The following is a 24,129-nucleotide window of genomic DNA, read 5'->3' on the forward strand; positions in this document are numbered from 1 at the left end:
ACGCGGGAACCTGGAGCACAACACATCTGAGAGGGATTTAGGCATACTAAGGAAGCAACCCAAAAGAATTCTGCCAATATGGTGTTTTGTGGCTTTTGCATGTTATTCTTTGCAAGGACTGACGCAATCCCTGACTCTGTAATTCAGAGGAGTAGGGTAGGGATGAAATTTTTAATTTCTGCATGTTGCACCACTGGATTTGATGTTGAAATAATGCATCTGGCTTTGGTACCCCAAATTTAGAAAGGCTGTCAGGAACAAAACAAAGAATAAAAAAAGAAGGCTGCAGAAATAAAACACACAAATTATTCAGGGACTAAAACCCCACTATTGCATGTAGATGCTTCCAGAGCATCTATCTTATTGAAAAGAGGGATGAAAAGCAACTCGAGACCTGCTTATGAGTGCCTTTGGGGGAAAATGGTAGATATAAAAAGGCTCTTTAACGTAGCAGAACTGAGCAGAGCCAGAACCAACATAAAAAACATCTGCAGAAGTACGGGCATGGGTTCAGCAGATCGTGCACCTCTGGGAAGCAGTGGACTTTCACCCCAGCTCCCAGTGCCTTTGGATTAAGACTGAAACTTTTTGGTTGCATATTTGTTGAGTCGATCAAGCGTGGGGTGAGGGGGGAAACTGTGTTGCCCTACATGTGAAAGGTGAGACTTGGTGATTTACTGGTCCCCCTCTAACTCTTGACTGGAAGGCATGGAGCTGTGAAACCTGCAGTTCAGGGAGCTGATAAACCCACTGCTTGCTTTCCCACAGGACTTCATCTCTGGTCTTCCTTCTGCCTCTTTCCAAAATCCCTCCCTCCAACACCTCTGTGGTCTCCACCCTGTGGCACCACGCACCATGGGTGAGCCAAGAGTGGAATTTTTAAAGCCATCGGTCAGAGGGATGCGAGATAACGCTGAAAATTTTGCCTGGTGTGTTCTCAGGCAAGTTTTTCGGAAGGGAAAACGCCAGCAAAACTTTATACCAGAAGTTAGCCCAATTTCCAAATCGATGCTGTCTCCTTTTGCTGTGTAGTCAAAAATTTATGCACGTCCTGCGAGTGAGATGTCCCTAGAGCAGCCCGCGGAGGCTGGGACATCACTCCCTGAAGTACCGTCTTCAGGAAACGAGTCTCCAAGTTTCGAATGCTTCTTTGTTTATGAAATTAAGTCCACCAGACCTATCGCCAATTGTTTATGCTAAAGAGCACACTCCCATTAATGTTAATGGTGCTTTGGAGCATAAATCCTTGCTAATTGATATAGGAATGTATCCCAGAAGAGTTTCCTTTACTGCTGATTTAGCTGATAGATATAAATGTGTGAGAGGGAAATATTAGCATTCATATAAAACAATTAGGTTATCAACAGGGGCGAATGATTCAGAAAATGACTGCAACTTTCCAGCTCCCTTTAATGGAAAAAAAGAAAGTCTGCTAATGAGGAAAATCAGAGGGAATACAAATATTAGCTAATCGTTGCTATTATTTAATATTTGCCTTACATCAGCAGCCCCTGAAAAGCAGGGCTGGGTCCCCACCTGAGCTCTGTGCAGATGTGGGATGGACAGGACCATCCTGCTGCCCACCAAGGTCAATCCTCTCCGTGGCCTCTCTGGTGGAGCAGTATTTTGGGCTTACAAGCCTAACAAACCTGGCCGCTGGATGTCGAGCTCAATAACAGTTGCTAAGTACGTATGAATAGAGGAGAATGATACAAGCAGCGGATAGATTTTCACAATTTAATTTTTTTTTTTTTCAGATAATATAATGGCATATGAAAAGTGAGGCAGTAATGCAGTTCAAAAGAAAAAAAGAAAGCAACCCCCACCACTCTCCTGGATCTTTCTACCACCAAAGGCTGTCATTGAAAGTCTGCTAAATACAAGTAGTACGGGCATTTCCATAAAAATCTGATAGTTTGAAACCTACAATTTTGTGGCAAATGTACAGCCATTGAAGGAATAAATTTTTCAGTGTACTCAACAGTTTTAGCTATTCGATTCTCATTTAATTCATGGGTTTTGATGTGAAAATACTTTCCTAAGAGAAGGCTCAGATACAGGAAGCGTACAGTAAGCCACACATCTTCTGCAAAAAGATGCTTTGACCTCCAGTGTTGTAGCTGTGATTTTAAGCATGCGGGGCTTCATTTTTTTTATTCTAAAACTATCTAGAATCAAGAGGAAAAAAAGTCACATACCAAAAAGAAGTAGAGTATTGCTTGTGGAAGTAATATAGCATTGTTTCATTACATTTTCTGATTCACATATTTTAGCTATTTCTCAGTTTTAGTACAAAAGCAAGCACGTTTGCTTTTGCAAATACAGAAAAAGATAGAAATTTCTGCATTTTAATATCATTTGCTGCAAGTCACTGAATGGTAAGACTTTTTCTCCCCACACATTTCAGTAAGCCTAATTTTCAAGGTCTCCATTATTAACGAAATATCAAGTGAATTATGTAACATTTGCCTGGGCACGGTTAAAGACCGTGTGCCCAGTAAGATTTCATATAACAAAAAGTGCCCAACCCTAGAAACATTTTTTTTTCCATTTAATGCTCATAAAATTTTACAGACAACAGAATCCTTTCTTAAGCTTTATTTAAGAAATCGAATACTATTATAGTTCAATATATATAAGACACATCCAGTATTGTGTTCCTGATAGCAAGTGCATAGATTTTGTTAAGATATCATTTTTATATTTTAAATTTTTTTTTTTATTTGTTACTCAGTAGCATGTTTCATGATCACACGAAGGGATATTCCCAGTGATTTTGCTAAGAGCATGAGAGAAAAAACAGAACACAGCAAAGTAGTGAAACTACAACAGAGATGAGGAACAAAAACAATCAGGCAAACTATCAGTACAGTCGATTCCTGATAAGTGAATAATCTGATTGCTTGGTCACAATGCTTTATTCACTTATCAGGAATGATTCACACTACATTTTGTTAAACTGTTTTCCTTAGCCTAATACCTAAGAGTCACACTGGGCAAAGGCACACACACTCTGGCAGGCTGTTCTTTAATCAGCAAGTCTTGTGACAGTTTGGTAATTTCCCATGGCGATACACATATAGCTAACAAAGAGACATTTTGCTAACACTGCAAGGTGCCTTACATAATTGAAATTAAAAGCATGCATTTAAGCAGGACAAACTGTTCAGCTACATTGCTTTAAGGAACTCATTTTTCCCCATTGTTGAAATAAAAAAAAAAAGAAAGAAAAACCTGTATCTTTCAGCCCTGAGTATTTAAAAGAAACCCAACTGCAGTATAAGTCTTTTTTTTCAGTTGTATTTTTGGAAGAAAAGACTCTTCACAAAGCTCTAGTTTCTTTCCTAAGACCAAGTCTGGAGAAAAAAAAAAGAAGAAGAAAAAAAAAGAAAACATCCACAGCAACCTAAAAAACCCGGAGACGAATTCTGATTCACCATTCATGCAAGTCAAGACTTACTTAACTGAATCCACTGGTGTCAAAAGTATCCAAACTGGGACCATAAACTCTAGAGGTGTCAAAGGCCCAGGATATAATCTCTGACCATCGGTTTCTGCTTTCCTGCCTGGGCTGTCCACTACAGGTTTCTGTGGTTTTAGATTAATCTTAGAGTTGCTTGGACCCCTGACCTCTGAGAACAGACCCTGCAAGACGACATTTGAGCTTGTTTGGGACTCCAGACTCATCACTTATTTGCCTTTCATGGAAATGGAAAAGCGAAAAAAGCAAAAAAAAAAAAAAAAGTTTAAAAAAAAATATCTATCGACCAATAACAACCAGGCCAACTCATGAGCCACCGGAAAATTTCAAAACTCTTCCAAACGCAGGAGCCAACGTCGCTGCTGACACCACATGGAAACACCCAGTGCACCATGACCTCACCAGATGTTTCTCGAGGGGGGTGTGTGTGTGCGTGTGTGTGAGCCAAAGCCAGAGTGCCAGAAAGACCAGGGGAGAGGAGACAAGAGGGAGGAGTGTCGTTTGGGTCTCATAAGAGCACTTTTAAGTGGTCTTCGATTCCTGAGCATCACAGAAAATGGGACAAAGGAAAGGGACAGGGGCGTATGGCTTGAATTCCAGAGAGCACTCGCCAGTGCTGCTCTCTCCTCCTTGGGTTTGGTTTGGTTGGTTTTGCTTATTTTTTTCCCCCTCTCCAAATTGTAAGGTTTGTATCTGCGATCAAACAGAGGAGAGAAGAAAGACTTTTTGTAAACCAGAACAACATAGATTTTTCTTTCGCAGCTTTTATTTCATCATGGTAGACACCGCTTGGGGGAGAGCAGAGAGATTCTTGTGAGGAGGAAAAAATTATAGGAAATGAAAGAATAAAAAAAGCTAAAAGCCAACCATAAAAATTAATGAGAAAAAAAGTGCTATGGTATTTCTTTTGTCCCTTTTCGAGATTTGTGTAATACTATTAGCCAATGCTGAGAATGATCTGCTTTGTAAGCCCACAGCAAAAATATCACCCATTTGAACAACAGGGATTTTTCCATCATTTATCGCTCCTTTTCTTTTTTTTAACTTCCACTGGCTTTAATGGAAAGTCTGCCTGTGCTCACTTGGATTTTATTTTATTTTTTTAATTATTATATGTATAACTGCACATAACAAGCTTGATCACCTGGTAGGCTTTTGCAGACTCTCACAGCCCTAGTTAAGATGTGATTAGTTTCTAAGGAGAGTTTGACTAACACCATATGCCATCAGATTACTGTGCAGTTTGGAAGAAATCCCAAGGCTATATCCTCCTTTTCTTGAATGTTTCATATGCTTCTGCGAAGTAGTGGCAGAGTATTACTATTTTTTTTTAACGACTAGGAAGACTTGACCTCCATAATCCGCATTTTCCAGACTGACTGAAATGTCACAGCAAAAAAAAAATCTTTTCAGGTGGCTTCTGTGTGTTTGTGTGCAGAAGCTTTTGCAGTTAGAAGGCTAACAAAAGCTACCTTCAATATGACTTTGCAGGAAACTCATTTAAAATGCTTCCTGCCATATAGATTATCCAAGTGATAAGGCATGACTAGGGGGAAGAAGAGAGAAAAAAAAGAAAAAATCAAAGAAACCATAACATGTCTAAAATGTACAAATCCTCTTTTGCTCCCCAATCAGATATTCACTTAGGTGGAATCGACTGTATCTTTTGTACACAACCAACAAATAGAGAAAAAAAAAAACAGGCACGTGAAACAGTGAGGTGTGTAGATGTATTACCAACACAGAATGACCACCAACGATACAACACACAAAGTAGAGAGACAAGTATTAGGAAAATGGTTTAATATTGGAGACAGAAGCAAAAAACTGCATCACACAATAACATACGTTACAAAAATAAGTCTGACTGTTTCAACTACACGGTTATGTTCACAATGAGGACAGAAGAATCAGAAAAAACTCTGATCTAAACAGCAAAAAAGCAAACCCCTAACGTTTTAACTAATACATTTATCCACGCAAAGTGACCGAGTACTCCTAATTCTAATTACCTTATTGTGTAACTGCACGATACAGAATAAAAAGTGAAACTTACCGCTTTTGTTAAGACAAAATTCTAAACACTAGTTATAAGCAAAGGGAAAAAAAGAAATCAAGCCAAAGTTTTGAATTCTCTAAACAAAACCAACTCTCTTTCTACCGTCCAGAAATCAAACTTGAAAATCAGTCATGATCGAGGGGGCCCACGAGAGTAAGCCACAAAAATTTCCATTTGTTTTTTAATCTCCAGTATAAAAAGTTCCACTGGTACAAAATGCATAAGTACAATCAAGTTGTAGAAATAGGAAAGCCTGCTTTTTTTTTCTTTTTTTTTTGTTCTTTTTTTTTGGCTCAAATTCCATCAAACAACAAAATCCAAATGCATCAATAAAACAGAAACAATACTCAAATGGTCTTACAGTTTCCACTAGATTGCATTAACTTTGGCTTTTCTCAGACAATACTTAAAAACTAGTTTGTAATTCTAAACAAAATGATAGTATTATTAATCTACAAACAACAATTCTCACAGCACAAAAAAAACACAAATACATAGGTTTGTTTTTTTTTTTTTTTTGTATGACATTATCCAAAAAGGTAATGAAACTACAGGATATTTTTTCCTTTTGTTAATTAGCACTTAAGATAATAAAAACAGAAACAGTAAAATGATTCCAGAGTAGCACAAGCCAAGGAACTGTAACCCCTATGGTGAAAGAAAGATGAACTTGTTACTCCTTTGAGGACTGCCATTTCATCGCAATTAGCTAATTTGTTTGAAAAAACAACTAGTCTAGTCTTTTGATTAGAATTTTGTAAAGCAATTTCCCTTGTTTTTCTTCCTCTCTTATTAGGCCCTTGCACCCTTGCAGCTTTTTCCTTTCAATATTTTGAAAGAGAACTGGTAGATAATTTGTCTCCAAGGAGGTGTATGTTTGGGTTTTTGGTTTTGTTTTCAATTTGTTTTGTTTTAGATTTTTTTCAGGATGGACACTTTTCTCAGCAATGACCCATCTCAGTTGCCTGGAAGTACAGAAACATTCCTCCTCTCCCACTGCTAAGCCAATGTCCCGTGTAGCGTAATTCGGGGCAGCCCGATGCCGAGTTACGCTCCCTGAGGACCAAAGGCATCACCGCTCTAACTGGACTGGTAAACCCGCAGGACACACTAGGGCATCTAAAAAAGCTTTGAAAATTTATACGGTGGGTACAATGAGAAAAATTAGTGAAACAGTCGAAACAATCCAAATGATGATCTCATATTATATATATATGTACATATATATAATATAATGTATGTGAGATGATACTTTGAATATGCAAAATTGCTGCAAGTAGTACAAAATAGCCCTCAAAGGGTGTAGGAAGGCCCCAGCAGTAGTAAAAACATGTGAGAAAAGTATAGATCATTTATTTATAAGTGCATGTGCTATAAGAAGGAAACTTTTTTGCATCACTAGAGGCTAGTCCTTTCCATCCCAGGGCTCTACATAAAGAAGCATTTAAGTTGGGGATGAGAGACAAGAGTGCACCAGCTGATGTTGTTCATATAGGGCTTCGTTTTTTAATTTTAGGCGGCTTCGAATATAATCAGATAGAAATAGGAAGTGGAAGAAGTTATGGCACTTTTTATCATCAGTAGCAGGTACTGCTGCTCACACACATTGGATTGGCAATGAATTCTCTATACCGGTAGCAAAGAACCAAATTTGGTTGTTGGTCACTACTTGTGCGGTAGAAATGCAATCTAATCAGACTTACAAGGCAGTGAAAAGGGCTACCAGCATCTCTTTTCTGGTTCCTTACACAGAGCTTCCTCCAGCAAACACCCACATCAGTCACATATATATTCCCAGGGACTACTTGTACGAGTAAAGTTACTCCTCTCTATACGAGTGTCTGCAGGAGTAAGCCAATATATTGCCGTTACAAATAATGGCAGGTAACACCAAACATTACAGTGTATGTAAACTTTATCCATAAAAAGTAGTTTAACTGCAGTGCACACTGAATTTTCACCCAGGAAGATCTAGTGCATCTGATTTAAGCAAAAGTTCATTTATTTAAATTACAAAAATATTACTTTTTTTTTCTCCTCAAGGTTTTCAAATGGTGGATTTACCACTCCTGTCTGGGAGTGGCTCACACAATAGATAATTAAAGAATTGTTTTCTTTTTCTTTTATTTTATTAATACTGAATAGCATATTCCAGCAGCATATTAAAAGCTCTTTAAGAAAAGACAAAATCCCCCAAAATCTAAAAAGGAAAACCACAAGTTAATTACGGTTTTAAATAATTTTAGTTATAGATACAGAAGAAATTTAGACAGCAGTAAAATATTTTTGTCCTTCAGATCTGCCCTGTGCATTGTTCTGATTTCAACCATGTATTAAATAAACCACAAAAAACTAAGTATATATATATTTATAGATATAGATATATATATAAAAATAAACAGCAAAATGGTGAATGTATAAAAGGTATTAACACTCAAGACAGCTCTGGGTGGAAAGGGTTAAAAGTTCAAAACTTTCTCACCTTAGAGGTTTCCATACAATATGAAGAAAATACATAGTGAGGTTTGCTTTCACAGCATTGATGTGTGCAGAGTGGTTAAAAAAGTGAAACATGGGCACTTATACAATGTTTTACAAAAAACATCAAAGAGAAATAACAAACAATAACAATTTCAGGCAACAAGACCACAGGATAGCAAGTTAACAAACTTTTTAACCTCTTTTTTCTTTAAATATTAGGGATTTATACAAAACACATAATAAAATACCCATGTTATCAAATTACTTCACACAAGAAACACACTGAAGCTCTAGGAAGAAAGTACCTTTGGAATTTGGCACTATAGTTTCACTGATTTTTTTTTCTTTAAAAGAAAAACCGATCACATTTTGCTGAACACAAACACATCTAAATTGTTCACAATAAAAAAATGACATCAATGCGTCACAAGCCAACACAAACTTATTCTGGAATACTTTTTCATTTTTCACATGAAATTTTTTTTTTTAAGCAAACAACTTTTTTTTGTTTTTTTTTTTTGAATCTTGTTTTTGTTCTTGTTGTTCAAGTAAACCAATTTTAAACTCGTCTTTTATAAACATAGAACACTTAAGACCATAAGACTCATGATGAAACCACAACTTAATTCACAGAAGCACCAACGTAACACATTTTACAGTAACCTTTCTTCTGTACATTGAAACAGTATAAAATATAGGTAATTTCATGTGCATTAAACCATGGATTGTCTAACTGTGAGTCAGTTCAGCAAAAGGTGACACAAGTAGGTAGCATTTGCCCTAAAACAGGGTAAATATTTTCTTATACTAATCTACAAAAAGTGGTTCTATATATATACTTTAATGAGAAAGTGAGCCACCTAAAATGGCCTTATCAAAAAACTTTACACTGCCTGAAAAATGTAAAAACTATTACAGACCTCTAGAGACTTAAAATCAGACAGTTTTATTTCTCAAACTGTTTTGGAAGTAGTCTGTTAGAAACCAACATTCTGTGCCTCTGGACACATATTGCTATTGTCACCAGTGACCAGGCAGAATGCCAATCCCTGTATAATACTTTCAAGTCTGTTTTTTTTTTTATTTTTTTTTTTACGAAATGAAAAAACAAAACAAAACAAAACAAAAAACCCAAACAAAAAAACCCAAAGGAAAAAAGAAAACCAAAAAAAGGAAAGAAAAAAAAAACATTTTGCCACAGGTTGTTTTTAAATCCTATCATTAATTTATCTAATAATAAATTTCAGTCTTGCATGAATGCAGCAATGTTTTTTCACATTGACTTCCCAGAATTCATAGCTAGATGAGGTCACATGCAAATTTCAAAGGTCAAACTAGCTCAAAGGTCAGTAGGAGAACCAAATATGATGTGAGGTCAGAAAGACATCAGAAACAATGACGGGACGATGAAACTTTTTTTTTTTTTTGAGACGCCACAGGGACATGCTAGGCAAACGATGGGCTAACGGGCATGGAGATGTCTAGGGAAAAAACAAGGAAGAGGAAAAAAGTTACACAGAATCTATGCAGCACAAACAAAATCACTTTTATGGGTGCAGGAGAAAACTAATGCAAATCTTTCATCAGTAGAGTCTATGAGCCGTTCACATAATTTGCATTAACTTACAATACTTGTCAACAAGAGCACAATGGAACCCCAAAAGAATCCATCTGAAAGCAGTCAGAGAGAATGGATTCCTCTTTGGGGAGAAAAGAGAGGAAAGAACCAGTTTCTACAAATGTAACAGAAAGGTGTGGGGAGGGGGGAAAAAAGGTCAGACAACTGAACTTTAAACTAGGTAATGGAAACTACGAACAAAATAACCAGACAAATACAAACAAGAGGATAAAAGCATGAACTGTAAAGGGTGTAGGGTTCAACAGTGAAAAAGCGCCCATTCTTGGCACAATTACTCTAGAGACTACTTCAAAGGATCTAGCTAGCATAGAGAGCTGCTCTTTAGGTATCCAATAAGTTAACAATAGGCAATAAATAACTTCCATTATTTCTGAGGCAGTAAAAATTTTGTATAAAAATAGAAATGCTTTTTACAAATAAAATTTACAGGCCTGTGGCTTTCTTTTTTTATTATTATTAAATTTATCTCTCAAGAAACATCAAGTATTGTCACTCATTTTATTTTATTTTTTTTATTTTAAACCCTGTAGCTTTAGAAACAGATCTCTAAATCTTTTTTACATTAATCCTTTCCAAAAAACCAAGAACTTAAAAAAAAGTGAAATATAAAGACGACCAGTGTAAAATCAGACTAATATATAACAATACGTTGATTCGAACCGAAAAAAAAAATCAAATCTTCTCAAAAAACAAGTTGATGTAGTGGAAAGACTTGTTTCAATTTTTGTTGCAAAATAAGTGCTTCAACTGGCATGAGGCCATTTCGTTTAACCTATAAACTGCTGGTGCCACCCTGGTAAAATACGATCCATCCATAGAAAACAACTTTTATTGTGTGCTAATGGCACCAGGGTTCACAGAGTTAAATTGCACATTTTTTTGTGTGTGTGTGTGTTGCTTTGAATTTCAAGACGTTTATTTTTGTTTTAAAAAGGAGATAAATTATGCTGCAAAACAAAATACAGTAACACAACTCAGTAATTACTTGGCAAGGAAATGGGAGCCAAGTGTAATAAGGACAAGTGGGGAAATGGAAGTGGTAACTGTAAAAATAACTGTCTCTTGGTGAAGGTTGGCTCTATGTTCTTTCTTAACCCCCCTGCAGAGGACAGGTTTGCTCATGGGACTTACCCTAAGAAAGCTAAAATAAGAGCAGTAAGCATCTGGGGTTAAGATCAGTAAGGTTTGCTGTCATTTTTGGAGCGTTTCAGCTGAACCTTCAAGCGTTTCATGCCAATCTGAAAGCCGTTCATAGCCTGGATAGCAGCTTGTGCAGAGACTGGATTGTCATAGCTAACAAAACCTACGAGACACAGAACGGAGGCGGGAGAGAAAGCGAACTATAGGTTAGAACAAATGTCAGAAGGCGTTTTGCTAGGATTTTATTATTACTATTTATTTGACACATTTACCTCACTTTCAATTAGTTCTTTGATCACACCTCGTATCCCATTTCCTCTCCCGTTTCCTTTGCCTTCCCCTTTACCGTCACAATATTTCTTTACTAGCTGGGATGCAGTTGGCCAGTTCGGGTGCAATGCAGTTTCCGATCTGTTATTTATCTACCTACCTTAGAGACTGAAGATACTTATTACTGTGACAGTTTTCAGTGTAATATCTACATACCTCCCAGTCTATTAGGAAGTACTATTAGGCCAGTCTGCAGATGTGAAGCTGAAACAGAAAGCCTGGTTACAGAAACAAACCCCAAACTTAGATGCCTATACGCATTTGCACACCTGAATGTGAGTTCATGTGCACTGGTCCTGTGTGCTATGAAACACTCGTCTCCTTGGGCTCAGCCTAGGACAGCTGCAATATTAATATTTTGTATTTTCACAGCTCCTTCCAGTTCAAGATCTCAAGGTACATTAAATGTTAATTAATTCAGCCTCTTGGTCCCCAAAGGGGTATGCAAGCATCAGAATTAAGCAGCATCGTAAAGACAACGGCAGGGCTTGATGAGACCTCCAGATCTTCTGCTCCTCGGTTGCGAGCACTAACTAGGGGGATAATGCTTGCTCGGGTAATTCAGAATGGCTGGCCTGGCTCAGCTCTCTTTTCCCCAGGAGACTAAAAATGCTGTGTTCATAATGGACTCAAATCTCCCTGATTCTGGAAGCTCAAAATTCATTTTCATATCTGGGCCTCCCACTTGTAATTGCAAAGCTCGCCTAACTGCTGTTCTGCCTGGGCTCTGGCTAATTACTACTGTACTCAGCCTGCTATTATGCATCTGCTTTGAAATGCTCCCTCTTCTTTCCACTTGAATTTGCCTTAACACGTATCCCTTCACTCTGTTAAAGCATGGATCCCACACACTTTGTTTTCCGTCCACAGGCTTCTCGGCGCCTCTCTCCTACCAGCTTTCTTCATTTGTGCTTGGTGCCTGCCTACTTTTCTGATTCATAACCTCTTTTTACCATCACTTTAACCTGTTCTTTTATGGCTCTTGCTTACCTTGTACTGCTGCCCTCTTCCATCTTCAGTGTCAGAATGATACACTTTCCCCATTGTAAAGAAAAAGACCCTCTTATCAAGTCATCTGGTCCTTGTCCAGCTGCTCTCCTTCATAGGCCATCCCCATGGATTCACCTTAAATCAACTTCACCAAACTATTTAACTTCAGACTCTTCTCTGACAATTCAGGCTAACTTCTGTTCCTTCCACTTGAAACCACCTCTCACTTAAATCTCTGCAGACCTTCTCCTGGCCAAAGCCAATACACTCTATTCACGTTGTTCTGTGGTTGATTATTTGTTACCTCCTTAAGGGATAATAAACATTCCTCCATACCTGCCTTGGTTTTAGTAACTCTTGTCACATCCTCACTTTCTCCACTAGATCATTTCCTCTTAATATTAGTGCCATATCCTGAGGAGCTTCATCGCTCTCTTCCTTTCCCTTATTTTCTTCTAGGATATCTTATCTGTTCACATGACTCCAATCACTGTCTTAGCACTGCACTCCTGTGTCTACCTCCATCAGCTCACAGATCTCAGCCTTGATCTCTAGGATTGCCTCAGGGACAGAAAAGAGATCTACCATGAGTTGGAAGGCAGCTGTAGCACCTTCCAGGCAGGTGTTCCCCAACTGAGATGTAGCTACTCTTATCTACCTTGACAATTCAGCATTTTGCTCTACAGCTTTCCTGACATTCACTTTGTTCTCTTAAGTGCATTCAGAACAGTCTTCTGCTATGAACTTCCCATCACCTTAGTTCCTTTTCTTCTTAGCTAGTTTTAGCCACCTGAAAGTTAAGCAACTGATCTAAACTAGTCACTTAAATGGCATCTATGAATGGTGAATGAAGAGAAGGCGGCACACCCAGAGGTGGCTTTTCCACCCACCATTCATGTCACCAATTTAGACACCTCCACTGATGACAGAGGAACAATTAGCTCAGGGGATGCTTAACTTGAGGGGGCTGAGACAAGTCACCTCATTCTATGTCTCTTTATTCGCTTCCTTGACTCAACCACAAATTCAAACATACACCTCTCTGCTGCATCGGTGGCATCAGCCTTTATCGTTCAGTTGTTATTCTGATTCACAATTCGTCTCTTTACACAGAATGCTATATCTACATTAGACTGTTACGCTTTCGTCTTCTCCCTTATTGAGAACCTTCATTTATAAAGCTTACAGAGGAATCTGGCATTCTCTCCCTTTATTTATCTTTTTCTGATTGCACCCATTCATCATTTTTCGTCTGAATCTTAAACTGCAGGTTACATGAGGATGGGATGATGGTTTTTATCAATTTTCAAAGACCCTGTCATGACGATTCTGATTTTTGTTTTAAATCTCTAGGTATCTCTATAATCAGGATAAATATTTTTAATCATTCGAGTAGCAATTTTGCTATGAGGAAAACTGCATTTATGCACTGATGTCATTGGGTCCTGCCCTCCCCTGCCTTGCTTTTACATCTCTCATTTCTGTTACTCTAAGGTTTATGAAAGGCGAGAGATAAGCTTGAAGAGTGAAATCCTTTGTCTGCTGAATCAGCTAGAGCTCATGAGAACTCATGGAAGAGCACTTCCAAGCATAAACAGACTGTCCTGTCATCCTCATCACCATTTTATCTTTTGAACATCCATTTGAGGTGGACAGGAAAGCAAATAATGCCAAAGTCCATTTTCTGCAAAGAAAAGTAATTTTTCATTTTGAGAAGCAGTGTTCCATAAAAGTTCATCACTGTATATCACTGCCCTGCGACTCACTCAGAATGCACTTTCCCTTCCCAATTCTGCCAGTGGACAGCCTTGGACAATCTTTTCACCCTTCTGGTGTTCAACCTGTCCTCATCTGTAATTTGACTTCCTCCTCCTTCGGGCAGGAGATTGGAAACTCCAGAGTAGAAAGTACCAAGCATGTGCAAAATTATTATTATCATTATTATTATTATTATTATCATCATCATCATCATCATCATCATCATCACTACTACTACTACTACTACTACCACCACCACCACCACCACCACTACTACTACTACTACAAGGGAAAAAAAGACCAAACCAACCAAACAAAAAAACCAAACCCAAACTGTACCAAGAGCAGTGACCATTAGTGATACAGGAGAGAAATGGGTTCTTCAGATGCACTATTGTCCTAGTTTTTCGGTGGGAGGACAAAGAAAAAAATAAAGCTTTTTAAAACACAAATATGGGACCAAAACAACAAATAGAAGATTCTTGCTAATAAAGCTGAGGAGGTACATACAGAGTGTGCCAGTATGTTAAACTAGCAGGATTAATTCTGGCTTTGGCTGTGATTAGCAGCATCACCAAGTGGTCACCTACTGAATCAGAAAATCTCAACTTCCTCTGCCACTGCAGTACTTTCTGTTTTTAAAGCAGAACTCTCTCACTGGTGGCAGAATATCTGGGGAGGAAGAATGAGAAATTGAGATGTTAGTCAAAGCTGACTAAAGCCAAAAAGGCAGAGGACTCCTGCATGCGTTGGGTGTTGATCCCTCCATTTTCCCTCAAATAAGATAACGTCGGTGCATCACTCTAAGTCAGGTAATTGTGTCCCATAAATCCAGACAAATGTGTAAGTAGGTAATCAAAGAGTAAAAGGAAACCCACAAAAAGCAAGTGTGGGAAGCGAGCTGATGAATTGAGCCGCCTGCCCAAACTAATCTACATTCTTTCAGCAGTCACCACAATTGCTGCGTTTCGATTAACGTAGCTTGATTTGACATTTCATCAAGATTCCTGGAGACCTCAACAATGATTTTGTCACCCCAACATACTAAATGAACTGCCTCCAGATCAACAGGGAGTCCATTTCAATTCCACTTTTCAAATTTGCACGGACCATTTTAACCCGTTGCAGAAACATGCTGGACTATATTAGCCTAGATATGAACAATTTTTTGTAAAGCTTAAAGAGGTGAATGCTTCAAAAATGAACTGAAAGACTATGGAAAAATGCAAGAAAGAACATCACACCCTTTCTCTGAACTGAATTAACTTTCCAAGTGTACTAAGGGCTTATCCTCAGCTGAAAAACACTCAGATTATGGCAAGGCTTGAATTCCAATGCAGTAGGTATTTCTGAGTAACTTGATGAATTCTCCTCATGTTTGGGTACTGTCTGTTTAGATAAATTCAAACCCTCTCAAGATGGGTTAAAGCCCAACAGCTGTGGGGTCCTTCCATGGCCCTGGCGGAGACAAATCCTTAGACAAACACTTCAACAAAACCTAGATTTTAAAAAAAAGTAATGCTATGCAAACTAAGAAACATGTATTATGGTTAACGGGGACACTTCAAATGGGGACACTCTGGAATTAAGGGATGGTGCTAGGCAAAGAGCAACACTGTTGGTACAAAGGAGTTTTGGAAACTAGGGGGTTGTCTGGACTCGTTACTCTTTTGTCATACGTACAGTCGTGTTCATTTACTCCGGGAAAGAATTGTCACTTTTATGGAAGCTCCAATATTTTAGGTCAAACCTTATAAAACTTATCTTTAAGAGATTCTTTCCTCCTCCTAGACCCACCTCATGCCTTGCATAAGACCACAATTATTAGACCAATGCTCTAATAGATTGTCACTCACTTACATTCTGTACTCCACTCCATGAAAGCACTGAACTGGTGCATCTGTGCTATTCAAAAGGCATCAGCCCACTTAATCAACCCTAGAACTTGTTTTATACCAACATATCGTCTTCTCCTCTGTTGTGATCTAATTTCCTGGCAGCTCAAAAGTGTTGTCTGGGAAACTTGACACTGATCTTGTGAGGCTCCCTTCATTCCTGCCCTAAGGTAAGGGAGATGCTACCTTCCATAATACGCTGGAGCCCACCCGCAACAGCTGGAGCTGCATACCTAGACATCAACTGTCTGTAAAGAGTTCTGAACTACATGTACACACCATTCAATCGCTAATTGCAAAACCTTGTACTTAATTCAGAAGAAAGAAATTCCTGTAATGTAGAAGTAATGGGTTAAACATGGAGCATTTTAAAGTGGCTCAGCTATACAATAGAGAATAATTAGGTATCCATAATAAGGCAGTTTAATAGTATACTAAATGACATTCCCCCACATAGGGTGTAATTAGTTTCATGTACTTGACACATTCATGCGAGATGTCAGACTGGAAGATTATTATTGTTTTTTCATATCCAATTTTTAGTTAGAACTAGTTTGTCTGTGCATCTTCCTGCTCATTTGAGGATTAACAGTGCATTATTTTTGGAATGAGATTCCAGTATGACATTTCTCACATTGCTGTTAATTTTCTTTCCTGGCCCCTTTTCAGTACAGTGCATGTAGTTTTTACTATTCGATTTATTAAATTTGACATACCAAAGCACTTGCTCAGATTGGTCTGTTTGTCAATGAAGACTTTAGCAGAGATAACATTTCCAAAAGGCATGAACATCTGCAGAATGTCCTGGTCTCCAAACTCCTGGGGGAGGTGGTAAATAAAGAGGTTTGCCCCTTCTGGACCTTTAGGAAAACAAAACAAAACGAAAGTATGAAAACAGCTATTACAAGTGCTATATTTAATCTATTTTTCCATAATACTTACTGAAGGTGATGGTCAGAAAGCATTTCACTTTCCAACTTTGAAGGAACAAAAGCAAGTGGGTCATCAATGGAACAGAGCTGAAATGCAGCTCTTTAGAGCATCCTATCTTGAAAAATGTTTACTTGATAACTCTACTACAGAAGAAGATAAACTGCAGACTCTTTCTTCAACTTATACAGGTGTCTTTCAGTAGAATTAAGGTTAGAAAAACAGGTACACAATGTATTGCTCTCTCACAATACCCCAAGAACTGCACAAGGAGTCCTCTGCTGCCTCAAACACCTGCATGGGTTTGTCAGTTTAATTCTAGTTGCAAGAACTTATGGAAATGCAATGAGCTGAGCTCAGATTTGAGGATCACAGATGTAAACTCAAAGGGCAGGAAACTGGTGGAGATGTGAATTAAAAGGGTAAGACAAAGCAAGCCTTGTGACTTGGAAATCAGGGAAATCAGAAAGATACTCAGAATTAAATTTGTACTGACTCATTTAAAAATGACAGCTTTTTTAAAAATACAAATTCCCCATAGAAAGCTCTGTCTCCTGGAAGAAACTTTGTAACATAAGTCTTTTTAAAAAATTCAAAATAAAGTAGTTGGGTTGAAATTAAAGTGGCTTTAGACAAAGTTGAGTTTGCAAGGAAAGGTGCAAACTCAAAGGTGCTTTGAATATTTTTCTTACAGCCAAAATTTGAGATACACATTATTAGTTCTGTTGGTTTAAACACTCATCCAAGCACTAATAGGTCTTTTTTTTCCCTAGCTCAATTTCTCCTTTACAATAACATACTGGAAATGAGCCATGGATGCCTGGAAGAACATGATGTGTAATGGAGCCAGACATGGAGCCTTCCCATGTGGACACCAAGAGCATAAGTGGTACACAAAGAAACATTTCTGGTAAAAACACATCTAGAGTAACCTGTTTAAGTATTGCCTTGCTTAATGGAACCTAAGTGTGCCTCAGATGTGATGTCCTTGGTTTTCTGGAGAGGAAGAGGAAAGCACCCATCAGATTTATGGAGTATATTCTGCAACAGAATCATGAAGCCTCACCTCTCCCATACAGAAGAACCAGGCTGGCTGCTCTCTCTCAGCCTGAAGGAAGAGGTTGCAATGTTTGCCCCAAAGGAGATGATAAATGGATTAGAAAAAAAAAATGTTTTTAAAAAGAAAAACACTTTTTTGGGGTGGGGAAAAAAAAAAAAAGAAAAAAATTGGCCACCTGGAACTTATTTCTTCTTACCGCAAGTAAACTATCCTATGCAGAAAATAATATTTTTTAAAATAGTGAGAAAAGTCTTTTTAAACAATAGTTTAGAGCATATGCATGAAACAATTCACTGTGCTTCAGCATTTAATATTTACATAGCATTTTTCTCTGGTACTTGTTTATCCTCAACCGCTCCAGACTCTTCACCATTCCATCAGAAATCATGTTAAGAGACAAAACATAGTTGTCAGTATTCAATGATGGAATTTACTCACTTTAACTTAACCCCTTACTAACAGACACAAGACATATAATCAAAAAGACTGTATTTTAAAAGGGACACTGCCAATTCATAATAAAAAGTAAGCCTACACTTGATATGAACATTAGAAAAAAATTAAAATAGAAAAAAATCAAACTCTCCTCTGCCTGTATCTGACAATGACACCAAATAAACAATTTCTTTTTGGTGTCAAATAGTCTGTTGTCACTGACCAAAGTGAGCGAAATGAAAGATAAATGCAGAGAACATGAAAAAATGAGGAAAAAAAAGTTAATGAAAAAAAATTCCTTTCATTTTAAATAATCCAAGCTGTTAGCAGTAAATGAAGTGAAGAATTCAGAGAAAATATACATTTTAACTCCAGTGTCCCTATACAATAGCCAGCTGGGGGAATGCCAAATTTGTCTTCCTAGGAAACACTTCCCATAACAGTACGAGATACTATTTTAAAAGAGGATAAAAAAATTTCTCATGAGGATACTATACTAGGTTTATTTCCAAAGTGTAGCCCTGGCAAGAACAGTAGTGACAACACACATACAATCTTAGAAAGCATGCAATATTTTCCTGTCCTTCTAGAATTAGCTGGAAATTAGGATGAGAGAAAGCAATGAAAACAGAAACAAACCCCCCAAATGCCTGGGAAGTGCGCAGGGAAACGGAAGAGGGGAAAAGGGTAACCTCATTTTCCTAAACATCTTGTAATTAGTATTCATTTATTCTTAGCAGTAACTTCCTGAGGTTTATTTGCTGTTGGCGCGGGGAGAGGGGGCAATCATTCACTTAGTTGCTTCCCCGCAAGACCCACAATTAAGCAAAGAACCCCTCAAAGCGAAAGCGGATCTTGTCATTAACTCAAAACCTTAAACCTAATCAGATTAACTCCATTATCACAGAAACCGGAAACCGCAAGAGAGAGCGGCACCCATAAAGGGATGATTTTTGTTACCGGCGACGCAGTAGTTGGTAAATGCTTTTATATAAGAAAGGATGGTCAGTGAAGTATAACTTGAAGGACAGGCGGTTAAAAAATGAGTTACATTAGAGGTTAAAGAAAGTAAACGGGAGAAACTGGGGGAAAAAAAAAAAAATCAACGATCGGGCTCCTCGAGGTCCTTCGTTAAGGCTCTGCGAAGAAACGAAGCCGCGCCACCGCTTTCGTTTGGCCGCGCGTGGTTCGCCTGCGGCAGCGGGTGCTTACCTTCCTTCTGGCTGCCCGCAGCGCTCTGCTGCTGCAACAAGCTCTGACTGTACAACGTCGGCAGCGCGGCCGCAGCGTACTGCTGGATTCCTGAGTAGGCCTGGGTGAGCGCGTCCATCGTGCCGGCCGTACCGTTCGTCAAGCCTGTTGCGCCGAGTCCTCCGTTCAGGGCCGCCATACCTGAGAGCATTTGAGCAACTTTACAAAAAACCCAACAATAGAGAAAAGAAATTGCACTTGTTCATTAGTGCTTTCCGAAAGTCGTTGGTATTATATGACACTGACGACGACAGCAGGGCATGCAGCTCGGCACTTCACCAAATGGGACTGAAAACAAAGAAACACGACTTTGGCGTCAGGGTCACTTTAGCACAAGGGTTGCACAGTCAAACGGACTCGCATGCAGCCTGCTACTGGCAAGAACTACAGCTCGGTGCTCCCGAAAGCCTCTCTGCCCGCCCTCCTTGACACCCGGGCTTCTGCTGAGGGTGTCCGAAGCTGGGAGAGCGGGACCTATTTGACCTGCGTCCTTGCAAGCTGGCCACTGGAGAAAAGCCGTCTGCGAGGAAACCCACTCTTTCTGACCGAGGTCTTTAGCAACAGGCCACGACCACGCCATATCAGAAGTGTTTTGCTTATACGGAGTCAGCAGAGAACCCCCATTACCAGCATTTTGAAACAACCCTCTGTACAATTATGGGCTTCGCCCTGTAGGTTTGTGGTAGGAAGATGGACTGTGCTTCCACCCTCCTTCTCTAGTTACTCCGGTTACTCCAGAAGACATGAGCAGCAGCACATCTAGAGTGACTAAAAGTGCTTCATCCAGACTAGGCATCTTTCATGAAGAAACAAAAGCATTTGGTTCTAGCAATGTCTTTCTTCTCACTGGAAGTAGAGTCACTCCATTTTTTTTTTCTTTAAAGCGATTCTACATCCTGATAAATAACAGATTAATTTAACTGGGATGACTGCCAAAGAGGAAATTTCAGCCTGGATTGCTAGCTGTGTGGAAAATGGCATCCCCCATCCGTGCAAACAGTGCAGTCTGCAAAAGAAGTTTTACTACTCTGACTTGATGGTGGACAAACTCCTGGGCTACAGCCTCTCTCCATTGTTTCTGTTCCTCATCGTGGCTCCTAAATGAGCCACACTGAAATTAACAGTGTTAACAACTGTTTTTTTCAGAAATTCCAGAAAAAGTGAATTTTCTGTTAGAGCTACAGTCTCTTTGGCAGTTGGAGGGGTGGCAGAGTTCAGAGCCCTGCTCATTGCCCACACCTCCGACTTGTGTCAACCGGAGCAGTAAGTGTTCATCAAGGCTGAGGGTTAGGCCATGTTTTCTGCAAACTAGCTATCCCGTGCTCCCCAGTTTTTAGGTGAACAGCTCACAAACAACTTAAAAGTGCTTAATCAGGCCCCTCGAGGTACAGTAGATCAGTCACCGGAAAAATGGGGCCCCCAGAACCACCAGCGACCATTTCTTAGACATTGACTGTGCAGTGTTTCGGTTGGCAAAATGATGGGTGAAGAGGTGACCGGTGAAGCCATATTAAGACCCAAAAGCTACGAACATTGAAGAGAAAGAGAGGGCTTAATTTCAGAGCAATAATAAGGGGTGATATGTACATTGGAGAAAAGTGAGGAAATTAAGCAGAGGATGCTTTATAGTGAATTCACAATGAAATCTGTTAGACTGGGAAACAGTCTTCAAGGAAAGTGGCATAAACCTTATCACATGAGTAATTCAGAGATAGAAAGAATACTGCAAGGAATTACCCTGCATTGACAGAGGAGGATAAAGATGCTGACCTACTAGTTTTCTTCCATCTCTTATGTAGATTCGAGAAGTGTATTCCTATGAGTCTCCGATAATCAGGACAATTGCTCAAGTGGCACCTTTCTGGCTCCACCAGAGTCTGTGCCAATTAAGAGAACTGTACTGCATAAATTATACCTTTTGATATTACTATAATTTGTGTGACTAAACACTTGACAGAGATGTGATATTCTTAGCCTTTCCTTAATAAAATGTCTTGCACTTTGAAGATTTCTCTTCCCCCTCCACCCCACTTCAGAGCATCGCTGTATCCTGATAGGACGTACTGGCTGCCACTACTTTGAACAAAAACCTCAGTCACAGCACAAGAGAGCCAGATACTTGTTGTATAATGGTTCCAGTTATAAAACAAAACTTGCAAACCAAGATAGCTTGTGAAGCATCTTATATCTAAAAGACACAACATTTGGAAAATGAAGATTAAAAAAAAAAAAAAAGAAAAATTTGATCCTGACCCTGACCTTAACCTGCTCTGATGTTTCTGTACGTAGGTTTGTGTCATTGCTTGCATGGGTGTACACACAGCACTGGTTAAAGTAAAGGCTCCTGATAAAGCAGCTTGTATCTCTCCTTCTATTACAGTGTTGAAGTAACTTGATAATAAAGGAAGCATTAGGATAACACGTTATCTTTCGTGAGTCATCAGCCTACTAGATAAACATGCTTTGTGTTGCAGTGGGCAGCATCCTCCCCCTTCTTTCACCTAGAATCAATAGCCCCTTTCCACCAAATGATTTCAGATTAGCAAACAGCCAGACAGCCCCGGCTCACCCCACTGCTCCTGGGAAGGGCATGGCTACTGCTACCCCAGCGCACGTGTCCAAAAACACTTCCCTCCTGAGCAAAACAGATCTGCAGAAAGCTCTCGACATTTTTTCTGTTCTCCCTTTTTACACTTTTATGAAATCTACAAGGTCCAGCTGCAGTTACACATCTCTGCCATCTCTTTATTATCTCTACTAATGCACCTCAGTCTGATATTGAACTCTGGTCTCTTCCTCACTTCTGTGAAATAACCTTTTGGAGTCTCTCATCTATGGCCTTCTACTTTTTTGAGTTACTCTACATAATACAGAAGTGACAATGCTTGGCAAGTCCAAAGGTCTCTCAAAGTGCTTTCCAAGCACCTTCAAATCTGTCACAAATAGTTTTATCTCCATTTTACAGATGTAAATAAGGGGCAGAAGGGCTAAGTGACTGCCCTGGGTTCACACACAAATGTTGCGTCATAGCTCTCCAGTATCCTGAATCCATGGTCTTCTTTCTTAATTGCAAAGAATCTCTTCCTCCCTCTTTATTAATTTTTCCTCATTATTCATAATTCTTTTTGTTAGTTACATTATTTAAATTTACGTGCTCAAAGGAGACAGTCTAATGTTTTGTCATTTAAGGTTTTAGAAGCTTCAAGCACAACTGAGGGAAGAGTGGGTGAATCCCCACACGTATGTACAACTGTTGCCAAACCCTTGGAGACAGTTAAACTTACCATACTCCACTTTCTTTAATTTTTGAGGCCTCCAGACATCTTTCTACAATGCTTCTCTCTACAATGAGAGCACTATCAGTCTCCACAGACCAGCTTCTTTTTTCATGGACCCAGCTAGGATCCAGTAAACAGATAAAAGTCTCCTAGTGAGCTCAGCCTGGAAGACATTCTACTTGTGATTCTCACATACAGGGCAGGACATGGCTTCAACAGAAGAGTACCTCTTCCAACACCTCTATGTAAATCAATGCCCAAGCCCAGTGCCACCTTCTGATTAATTTTTGGGTTAAGCTCCGCTTGACTTGTGCTTTGGATCGCTTTTGTTAATTCCCCAATTAGAAGCATGTCACTCGATTCCAACTTCTCCGCACAATTACTTCAGGAACCTCCATGACCAATGAATGTTTTTACTGGAGTGCTTACGACCATGGCATAGTGTGAAACATCAGACTCATTGAACGTACGGTTTCCGAAGGCAAACTCCTAGGCAGGTTTGAGTGTGAACGACTGCATCAGACACGGTCGCTAGGAAAAGCACTGGCTCGTCATTAGAATGCACAGGGGAGGTTGTTGTAATTCGAACAATGCTTCGCTATCATTAACATCACAAGTACCTGAAACTGATAATCAGTGTCACCCTTTTGAGAGAAACAGTGCCACAACGGTGTGTTGTGTTGTTGTGGGGAAGCAGCTTCCCCTCTTTAGATCTCTCTCATATATGTATATACATAGACAGACATATTCACATATATTTTGTAAGTGCTATACACATACAGATATTCTAGGCACGTGCCCTCTCTGTGTCCATAAAAACATCCATGAAGAAGATTTGGGACTGAAGCCACTGTTGGTACAAGTCCATGGACGTAATGGTGGCTTAAAACAAGCTGAAATTGGGTACTAGGTTGTGAATACGTCATTAATACTTCAAATGACACATGCAGATAAGTTTGCACACACGTCACCTCAAAATACTTGCTGAAAAAACATAAACCCTTTGCTTGTAGCCTAGCAAGAAGTGTTAAAAGGAGTGCAACAGAAGGGTTCCCACACAAAGTCAAGAGCTCATAGGTGATTCATTCGTGCTTGGTCTTGATGAAGGGGACGCTATCTTGGAGTGCTCCAGCGTGCCTGGGTTCTTAGTACTTGTGGGAGGGAAGGAATGGGATGCCATACTCTGCTCTTGATATTGTGGCTTCTTATAAACCAAGTAAAGCACAATGACTGTTTATCAGGAAAGGACATTGAATGATTTCTTACTTATGACAGGGTAGCTCTTGTACTACGAGAGCTCACAAGAGCAGGTAAGTTAGCTTTTCATGCATGACATTTTCAGTAGCTTGCTTTAATACTAATGTAATAATAAGAAAGGAAACTAACATCTGCCATTTTGGGA

General features: G+C 39.2%; 1 protein-coding gene across 11 annotated transcripts in view; it reads right to left on the reverse strand.

Annotated features, from left to right (window-relative positions):
• Positions 1 to 1,723: 1,723 nt before the first annotated feature.
• CELF2 (CUGBP Elav-like family member 2) overlaps positions 1,724 to 24,129 on the reverse strand; it is a 379,009-nt gene continuing 356,603 nt past the window's right edge. For 6 of the 11 annotated variants that reach the window (XM_052790987.1, XM_052790983.1, XM_052790985.1 and 3 more), the window contains 3 exons: positions 19,411 to 19,608; positions 16,490 to 16,633; positions 1,724 to 10,963 (listed from right to left, as the gene is read on the reverse strand). In XM_052790987.1, the coding sequence (XP_052646947.1) occupies positions 10,836 to 10,963; positions 16,490 to 16,633; positions 19,411 to 19,608 (470 nt within the window). In that variant the 3' untranslated portion in view covers positions 1,724 to 10,835. The remainder of the gene's footprint in view (positions 10,964 to 16,489; positions 16,634 to 19,410; positions 19,609 to 24,129) is intronic. The other 5 variants (XM_052790986.1, XM_052790988.1, XM_052790992.1 and 2 more) reach the window with 2 other exon arrangements.

This window comes from Harpia harpyja, chromosome 6 (assembly GCF_026419915.1).
Source record: "Harpia harpyja isolate bHarHar1 chromosome 6, bHarHar1 primary haplotype, whole genome shotgun sequence".
Taxonomy (NCBI): domain Eukaryota; kingdom Metazoa; phylum Chordata; class Aves; order Accipitriformes; family Accipitridae; genus Harpia; species Harpia harpyja.